At 35.4% G+C, this 10,568-nt stretch overlaps 1 protein-coding gene across 14 annotated transcripts in view; it reads left to right on the forward strand.

Moving 5' to 3' along the window:
* ptprub (protein tyrosine phosphatase receptor type Ub) overlaps positions 1 to 10,568 on the forward strand; it is a 288,224-nt gene that overhangs the window by 273,937 nt on the left and 3,719 nt on the right. For 12 of the 14 annotated variants that reach the window (XM_051132194.1, XM_051132191.1, XM_051132190.1 and 9 more), the window contains 3 exons: positions 2,474 to 2,599; positions 6,263 to 6,420; positions 9,551 to 9,686. In XM_051132194.1, the coding sequence (XP_050988151.1) occupies positions 2,474 to 2,599; positions 6,263 to 6,420; positions 9,551 to 9,686 (420 nt within the window). The remainder of the gene's footprint in view (positions 1 to 2,473; positions 2,600 to 6,262; positions 6,421 to 9,550; positions 9,687 to 10,568) is intronic. The other 2 variants (XM_051132192.1, XM_051132200.1) reach the window with 1 other exon arrangement.

Here is a 10,568-nt window from a genome sequence, read left to right on the forward strand (position 1 = left end):
GGATTAACGTCTCTCCCTCTTCTTCGTTCGCATGATTGCTCTCTGCAGTCCATAAGTATTAATATTTATCACCTCACTTGCTTTGCTGTCATTAATGTTCTTCCTTTTTCTCGCCTATTCTCACCATCTCCGCCTGTTTAATTTCAGCTCAGTTCAGTTTAGTAAGGCTACAGCGTTTCATATGTATGGATGCTGAATTCTAAGGCTGCGGTATGTTCCAAATACAGATGAGTCAAAACATTGATTTGACTGAGTGATAAAAATGGTGAATCTCATTTATTTCACATCACATTCTTTTTAGATTATGGGGGTTGGCCTCTGACCGTCCGGCTTGATCATCATTTCAGCAGCGATACTGTAAAAATACTTCTTTCAAAAGACTTTTCTTTTAAGAACCCATTTCCCTCTAGAATGTTTTTCATTCTAGACATTTTCCATTCAGAACCTTCTAGAACTTTTTTTTGTACTTTTTTTTATTCTACATTCTTTCAAAATCACACTCCTCCATAAACCTTTAAACCTCTAGAACCTTTTTCTTCCTCAATCCAATTTCTTCTAAAAACACCTTTCACCTTTTTTTTTCTCTTCAAAACCTTTTTTCCACGAGAATCCATTTCCCTTTTCTTCCCTATTCCTCTCTCTTTGTACTTTAAACATTCAATGAAGCGGGAAAATGATTAAAACACCCATGAAAGAAACATGACCTCGAAAAATAGATCTAGAAAACAGTCCTAAAAGTCCCCTGGTAAATTATGGCTTGCAAAATTTGTTCATTTTGACAGCAAATTTTTATTTAGTCTTAGTCATAGCATTTAGTTTTAGTCTAGTTTTAGTCGACTAAATATTTTAAGATTTAAAGGTGGCATATCATGAAAATGCGACTTTTTTTTTACGCTGCTGCCACACAGATCTAATATAAAAATATAATTTCTTTCCCACCTGTTTACCTTCACAGACATAACTGACTGTTTTTGTAACTCATGTGTGTTTTTTACATAAACTTCACAGTTTAAGCGCAATAAGACATGAAAGAGAACTTAGTTTAGTACTCACATGCTATGTGACAGCTGCTTTCTGTGTGTTCTTCGGATATGTGCGCTCAGAAAACTGCATCAGAAGTTTAAACTAATATGGTTCAAAACACTTGATTTCAGCGCTATAGACATGATAATCAAACCAAACTAATGTTTTTGACAGAGTATCTGAGGTACGAGCTGTGAAGGCACAGACCTATTCTGTCACTCAAAATAGGCATTTTCAAAATGATATAATAAATGATCTGTGGGGTATTTTGAGCAGAAACTTCACAGACACATTCTGGGGGCATCTGAGACTTACATTACTTATTGTAAAAAGAGACATAATATGTTTTCTATAATCTAATGGATTTAGTTACAGTGTAATGCATTTATTAAGCATTTCTCTAAAATTTCCAAACTAATTATGTAGGTTTTATATTAAGGTTTTACCATGCAGTATAGACACAGATCCAACTGAGGTGACACACAATATTCCTTTATATTAAAATAAAACCACTTTAAGAAAGAAGAACATGGTCCTCCTTTCAATGAAATACCAATGGTTATATAAAATGCATTCTTTATAACAACTTAACACATTCTTCATTCTTTCAGCAATACATATTTATTTGTATAAACTTGATTAATCCTTATTAGGCTTACTAAAGTCATTCAGTAAAGATCAGTGAGTGATTTTCTTTTGTTGCATGATTAACATTAACGACACATAACGGCAACGAAATTTAGGCTCCTGTCCCTTTAATAAACGAATGCCTGGATGCATTATACTGATAGTAGTGCTGTCAGACAATTAATCACATCCAAAATAAGCTTTTGTTTACATAATATTTATGTGTTTACTGTGTATATATTCATATATATTCGTATATTCATATAATTTATATTATATTTAAATATATTTAATATATAAATATATATGCTTCTTAAATATATACATACATGTGTGCATTTATATATAGATAATAAATATACACAGTACACATGCATTTATGTAAACAAAAAACGTTTATTTTGGATGCGATTAATTGCAATTAATCGTTTGACAGCACTAACTGATACACATCCGATATTTTCCTAACTGCTGGCATTCACTTAACACGGAACTGAGTGTATTTACGTGCATACTCATCAAAACAGACATCATTCAACACAATTTTCTGTGTATTTTCCATGCGACACATTTTTGAATTGTTTTTATTCGTTGATGAAAATGTCAGTAGATTTTCTTCATCACTTTTTGTCATTTAAAACAAGTTTTTTCTTTTTTTACTGTCTCGTTTTCGTTGGTGAAAAAATGTTCTTCGTGAAAACTATTCGTCAACAAAATTAACACTGCTTGTAAACACGTTTTTTTGTCTGTTTGTCTTATTTGTTCATTCTTTTTCTTTTTCCTTCTATTTTATGTCTCATTCTGTTTTCTTCTCTCTTTCCAGCCTTGTGTGCAGTACTGGCCTGAACCAGGTCTTCAGCAGTATGGTCCTATGCAAGTGGAGTTTCTGTCCATGTCTGCAGATGAGGACATCATCACCCGGCTTTTCCGGGTCAAAAACGTGACAAGAGTGAGTTCCATCAATGTTAATTCACTTGCTTACATATAATAAATGTTTTCTTTTTTGTAGCCCTCGCAGAACCTTAATATATCCTTAAGTTAACAGAAATTTAATCACTTAATCATCATTTAGTCTCACTTGAGAAAATTGCTTTAATTGAGCAATTATGCCTCATACTAAAGCATTTTTTTTTTTTTTAGAAATAAAGTTTACTTGCTTGGTCCTTCTTGGGCCTCTAAAGGTATACATAAGGTAAAAAGTCATCCAACTGTGCAAATGAGCCTCTTAATTTTCTTTCTAAAAATGCGAAGTAGATTCCAATGTAATTTCCTGGGAGAATTTCTTGAATTACCACCACAGGGTTTTAATGATATTCTGCGATAATACATTTTTCATACCTTGGAACGGGTTGATCATTATGTTGTGCCATTTAACCGTCGGCTTAATTCCACAAGTTTTAAAAGTGCGGAAATTGAGACTTTTATGTAATATTTCAAAAGCTTTGAAAGAGGTCTTTTATATTACTCTGTTGGCTATTATGCCATGTTACATTCAGATCACGGTTTAATAGACTACAAGATAAAGTGGTATAATAAATAGGGTTTGTCAGTCCAATATATTTTGTCAGCCAAAGCTACAAGAGCAATTAAAGAACAGAGGAAAAGCTATTTCAAAATATCCATTTTCATACCATCAGCACATGACACTTCATATGGCAGCACTTTCGCAGGCAAGGACAGATGCCGAAATAAGTTTTCATAAGCCTGCAGATATGAAATATACATTAATGAGCGTGCCACAGAAGGTCATTTTTACCACTTTCAGTTTGCCCCAGCTTGTCATTATTGTAAGGGCTAATTTTGTTCTGTTTTGCTCTGCGAATGTTTTATAGCAGTGCTCTTTGCCTAATAGACGCCTGCATTTTTCTCTCAGCTCGATGTACTTTTGACAGATGTCACAGTGTTTTAATGCTTTGGCATGCAGCGTCTCTGTGGAGTGTTAGAAACTAAGGCGATTGAGTGGGGGGAAAGGCATTTCCAGCGCTGTAGAGGGATTTAAGGGGGTGTGTGGATGGGTGTGCTTGTGATTGTGGGTGCATGTGTTATTTAAATGTGACATCTCTATTACTTACATTGTGTGGTAGAGAATGTTGGCGTCACTGCTTCTGCTTTTAAACAGTGCACTTTCTGCATTCTTGCATATCTGCTATAGAGCATTCACAGGCTGTGATTATCCAGGAAATCTTACATGTTAATGGAAAAATTAAATCTTGCATATTAGTTTAATCCTCAATAGTATGTTTGATGATGCGCTTTGCTTATTTTAATGATCGATTAAATAATGGATAAAAACAAGACATGGATTGTAGTCTGATTATTGATGTACAGCAGGTTAAAGAATATTGAAATATAGAATTTAGGAGAATGTTGAAACATTGGAACTTAAACATTCTTTTTTTTTCCTGGCTAATCAACAGAGAATGTTAAATTGTAAACTTTGGGAACCAAAGACTAAAAAAACTAACGTTGCCGGAACATTCGGGAAACTTGAAATTGGTAGTGAGGTGCGTAACCTGAATACTGGTTTATCTTAAAAACGTGTTATTTACTGAAAAAATTTTCCCTTAAAGGGGTCATTGGATGCAAAGTTCACTTTTTCATGTTGTTTGAACATTAATGTGTGTTGGCAGTGTATGTACAAATCTACCCTATGATGATAAAAATCCATGCAGTGGTTTTTAATTAATCTGTAAAAATAATATCCCCTTTTTCAAATCGAGCCATTCTCAGATGCCTGACGGTGTGGCGTCACACCCACAGAGGCCGCTCCCACAATAGTTGATTGACATGAGCGTCTTACCTCAGATCAGCTGTCACAGTCCGCCCTCCATTGTTTTGATGCTGGAGCACGGACGTAAGTTAGACAAGAATATCTCTGACTGAGGTGTTGTGTTGCTGGATGTAATAATGAACATAGTGGTCGTAATTTACTCCCGACAGCTAAGCCGCTGAAGATGCAGTGGATTATGTTTGTTTGTGAAGGGAATGCGCCTCCCGATCTATATAAATGCGTCTATGTTCGCGCAAATCATTCGTGATCCAGCTTCACCTACAGCAGAAGTGAGTATAAGGTTTTTTTTTTTTATGAATCTCTGCAATCACCTTTCCTAATAAAGTGCTAGTTAGCGAGTTTAGCGGCTAAACACGACTAAAGTAAACAGGCTCGTCACTCCACAGAGAGAAGAGAGGGGCGGTGTGAACAGAGCTCGTTAACATTTAAAGCAGCCTCAACCAGAATGATTTTTGCAGAGCTGATTTTGGCAAGGTAAAAAATTCTTTTCATTGAGAATTTTTAACCAAAGTATATTATTGACTTTTCATTAAGACCCTAAAGAATTGTATCAACTTGTGGAAAATAGGCATCCGATGACCCCTTTAAAGGGACAGTTCACCCGAAAATGAAAATTGTCATTAATTAGTCACCCTCACGTCATTCCAAATCGTAAGACCTTTGTTCATCTTCAGAAATTTGAGTGTTTTCTGAACCTGCATAGACAATTTCTTCTCTTTATGTCAGTGTTTTGTTTTTTTTTTGTGCACAAAAAGTATTCTTGTAGCTTCATAAAATTACGTTTGAACCACAGATGCCACATAGACTATTTTAACATTATCCTTACTACCTTTCTGGGCCTTGAAAGTGTCAGTTGTGTTGCTGTCTATGCTGGTTCAGAAAGCTCCCAGATTTAATAAAAAATATGTTGATTTGTGTTCTCAAGATGAATGAAGGTTTTACTGGTCTGAAACATCATGAGGGTGAGTAACTAATGACAGAATTTTAATTTTTGGGTGATATCTCTTTAAATTTCAATTCCCTTCTCTATTCTGAATATCAAATAGTCACACATTCAGTTATGACAGGGGTGCCCTGGTTCTACCTTCCTGCAGAGTGTAGTTCCAACCCTGAACAAACACACCTGTCTGTAATTATCAAGTGCTCCTTCAGATCTTAATTAGTTGGTCCAGGTGTTTGATCAGGGTTGGAGCTGAACTCTGCAGGAAGGTAGATCTCCAGGAACAGGGTTGAGCACCCCTGAGTTATGATATACGCAACAAACGATATGCACTGTATTCCAATTAAGCATGAATAAGATTCAATGAACATTATTATTATTATCAGTAAAAACAGATTGATTTTCAGTAAAAACTCAAATGTAACTTCATAATACACCCTAATTCGTCCTAATTTAAGTTCTTGTGTATGTTGTATCAGTAGTTTCCAAATTAGAAGAACATTTTGGGAGAAAAATAATTATGTCAAACTTGTTAAAGTGTGTCGCTCAGCTATGGTCAGTGCATTCACTTCCTCCCAGCAGGCCTCAGGGCAGTTCTAGAGTGTGCCTCAGGGCTCTATATTAATTCCACATGTGTTTCAAGCCAAAGCGGGCGTATATCAGGGCCGGCCTTACAGTGCCTCTTCCCCACCCAAATGTGAAACTCTTTCCCAGCAGACTCATTCATCACTACCTAAACATTGCTGACTTGGCACTGCTGAGACCTCAGCATGGAGAACAGTCCTCCGCTACTGTACACATTCATAAACAAGTCCAAATGCACAGCTGGCGATGCATTACTGATCGTGACCTTTCCTTTTCCCCATCTCATCCGTGTGAAGCTGCAGGAGGGTCAGCTGGTCGTGTGCCAGTTCCAGTTCCTCCGCTGGTCTGCATATCGTGACGTGCCTGATTCTAAAAAGGCCTTTCTCAACCTGCTGGCCAGCGTGCAGAAGTGGCAGAGGGAGTGTGGGGAAGGCCGTACAGTAGTCCACTGCCTGTAAGTAGTATTCCTACCTCAACTAATTTATTTTATTAATTTACAGCCTGCTGAATTTCACTTTGCACTGTGTCTCTTAAGTGTTTTCATTGGATTTGTTGCACCCTTGAAGTTAAAGTCATTTAGTTAAATTCATTTCGTTTTTACCAAACTTTTTATATAGTCTTAATGCAAATAGATTAACTTCCATTTTGCAAATTAAATTTGCACAATTAAATTAGGTTGTGACAAAGTGATCAAGAATTGTGCTGCATTAGCTGATTTTAATTAGCTAAACTGAACAAACAGTTGCTTTTCGAGTGTATTACTTGTAATATTTCTTTTGGTTGGACTGTTTGGCATTCTGACTATTGATTTCTGCCGCACTGTAATAAATAACTGCAACTGTATATTGTAATCTGTCATAAGGTTTATGCACGGCTAATCAGATACAGACAAATGATACAAAAAAAGAGAAAACAGCTTAATGGTGCAATCCTGCTGTGCTTAACTACATCTTTTACTTCCACCATGTGTCCTCTGCAGTACGTCATTGATTGATGTTTTCCCAAGCAGCTCATGCAAACACAATTTTTTTTTTGTTTTTTTGTTTTTTTTGCTTGCATGGTGAGATGTATGTCTGGTCTAGCAGGTGCACCGGCACTCTTCATCAGTAATACAGGTAGTGGAAGATCCACAAGCCAGTGTGTTTCAAAGACTTTCCAATTTGAGATTGTATTATTTTGTAATTTATTTGGAAATAAGTTCAATTGGAACTACAGGAAGTGGAAATTACTTGAATTTACACTACCGTTCTAAAGTTCAGGGTCAGGATCATTCTTTTTTGTTTTTGTTTTGAAAATCCTTTGTAATATTATACACTACTCAAAAGTTTGAGGTCAGTATTTTATTTATCTGTTTATTTATTTATTTTGGAGAAATTATTGCTTTTATTCAGAAAGGATACTGTATGTAAAATTCATTATAAAAAACGATAGTAAAGACTTGTCTTATTAAAAAAGATTTCTATTTTGAATAAATGCTCTTCTTTTTACTTTTTATTCATCAGAAAAACCTGAAAAAAGTGTCAGGGGTTCCGAAATAAATATTAATAATATAAATAAATAATAAACTATTAACTGAATGATTTCTGAACGATCATGTGACACTGGAGTAATGGCTGATGAAAATTAAAGGAATAAATTACATTTTAAAGTATATTAAAATATAAAACAAATATTAATTGTAATTATATTTTACAATATTGCAATTTTTACTGTATTTTTGATCAAATAAATGCAGCCTTGATGAACATAGGACTTAGTGAAAGAATTAGTGCTGTCAAACGATTAATCAAAACAAATGTTTTTGTTTATATAATATGTGTGTACTGTGTACACATTATATATATATATATATATATATATATATACACACATACATATATATATATATATATATATATATATATATATATATATATATATATATATATATAAATACACATACAGTATATATTTTGAAAATATTCACATGTATATATTTTTATTCATATAATTAATATTACATTTAAATATTGTTTAATATATAAACATGTTTTTTTCTTAACTATACCAATGCATGTGTATTTATATATACATAATAAATATACAAAGTACACACGCATATATTATGTAAACAGAATATATTTTTAATTCGATTAAACACGATTAATTGCGATTAATCATTTGACAGCACTATTTAAAATACATTAAAAATCCTACAGACCCCAAACTTTTAAACGGTAGTATAAATTTGTTTCAATAAAAGGCAATATTTTAGTTTGAATGGTGCACAATCCTGACATAACAGGGTTGCCAGGTTTTCACAACAAAACCTGCCCAATTGCTATTCAAAACTAGCCCAAAAGTAGCCCAATCGCATTTTGAGGGGGGTCACCTGTTAAAAATCGGGTTTCCGATTTTAAAAATTAGCATTCCAGGGCCTAAATATTATGTTATTGGGGTCACTTCAACCCGTGGACATAAAAAACAACCCGCGACAACAGTGTTAAAGTAGCTCAATTCTGTGGGAAAAACGCAGACTTGGCAACACTGTGCCATAAGCTTTTATGTAAGCCAAACCAAATGTACGAGAACAAAAGGGAAAGATGAAAGCACTAAGTAACACTAAAAAGCAGAAATAAATGAACTTATGAAAGAGCAGTTACACTGAATGATAAAAATGAAGAGATCAAGGACTAGACATAAGAGAACTGATGAGAGAAATATGGAAAATGGCGCGTAAACTGTGATTGGCCACAGATAAATGTCACAGGGCATTTCATAAGAGTATCTGGACTGTCCATCAGGTGACGTTACTGTCTTGCAATTGTTGAAGCTCCTTGTGACGGCCGTTGTGCCCTTGAACAGCACACTTAATCCTTGTCTTCACAGTGTTATCTGTGTGTGCCTTGACCCGTATCTCGGTTTGCCAGTGAGCTAGATAAGACAAAATATATGCATAATATATTTCTGTGTACCTCTGCAAACAAATCACGAGCGATATTCTGACATGAACAATTAAACAAACAAAAACGGGACTTCGTTCATACCCAGACTCACTGATCTTAGCCTAGGTGTTAACACGGTCGTTATCCTTTTAACCGCACACTTCACTTCCCCCACGGCTTCGTTTCCCTTCTGCCCACCGAGTTGCCTCATCTGGAACCCCAGGCACGAATTCGCTTCCCATCGCCGCCCAGAAGCACATCACTCAAAACTGTCACACAGTGTTACCAACCACAGGCAGAGAGAAGAGATTATGGAGATGAAATCAATTATGCTTTAATACAGAACAGTGCAGGCCTTTCTCAGCGCTAAATCCAGAGCTGCCAAAGCACTGACTGCGATTGATTATCTCACCATTGCCTCATCTAGCCGTCGCCACTGCCGTGCCATACGCATACATAGCAGAAGACCTCGGCGGATCTTCAAAAAGCACTTTGTATGCCTCTCATGCAGGCTGGTTTCATATTAACTGGATATGTGAAATTTCTGGTGTAGACTGAATATCAGTATGCAGCACAGCCAGATCTGTTTCTCCACTGTTCTCCATGTCTGTCTCTTTTTAGCTCGTGACAGCTGGGTTTGTTGTATTCTCGTCTGTCTAGGAACGGTGGTGGCCGCAGCGGAACGTACTGTGCCAGCAACATCCTGATGGAGATGATCCAGTACCAGAACATGGTGGACGTCTTCTATGCCGTCAAGACCCTTCGTAATGCTAAGCCCAACATGGTGGAGACACTGGTAGGCACAAAAGTTCAGTGCAAGTTAAATCATACTATAACAGAACTGTTCAGAGATAGAATTTGTTGCAAAACAAATGGAAGAACTAAAAGGAACTCTTGCCTTTGAAATAAATGGGCAGTTGCCAAAAGCATCTGATTTGCTACAGTCCGTACTGTAGACCAGGGTTTATCTAGAAACTTCACAGGCCTGCTCTCTTTTTCATGGTTCCAAAGAGTAGACAGCAAGGGTTTTCAATCTTTCAGATGCCAGAGAACCCCAAATATGGTGCTTAATTATGATATAAAGGTGGCTTAATATTTTCATGTATAAAAACTTTTACCATGTGTAAATAAAAAAGAATAATAATAAAATGAATGAATGCATTACATAATACAAACTTGCAATTCTGACTTTTTTTTTCAGAATTGCATGATATAAACTCACAATTGCAAGTTATGAAGTCAGAATAGCAGGATATAAACTCTAGAATAAAAGAAAGTTTGACTTTTTCAGTCTTTTTTCCTCACAATTCCATTGCAATTCTGAGTTTATATCTCTCAATTCTGACTTTTTTCTCAGAATCGTGAGATATAAGCTTGTAATTGCGAGTTATGAAGTCCACTTCTGATGGGGAAAAAAGACTGATATGTTCTCAGATTTTTTTATCTCACAATTCTGACTTAATAACTCGCAATTGCATGTTATAAAGTCAGACTTGCGAGTTACAAAAAATGTTTAATCTCGCAATTCTGACTTTCTTTCTCAGAATTGCAAGTTTAAATTTCTGAATACTTCATTTTTTTCTTACAATTGTGAGCTTATATCATGCAGTTCTGAGAATAAAGGTCAGAGCTGCAAGTTTAAATCTTGCACTTCTGAGGAAAAAGTCAGAATTGTTAG

Source organism: Labeo rohita, chromosome 16, assembly GCF_022985175.1.
Source record: "Labeo rohita strain BAU-BD-2019 chromosome 16, IGBB_LRoh.1.0, whole genome shotgun sequence".
NCBI classification, from domain to species: domain Eukaryota; kingdom Metazoa; phylum Chordata; class Actinopteri; order Cypriniformes; family Cyprinidae; genus Labeo; species Labeo rohita.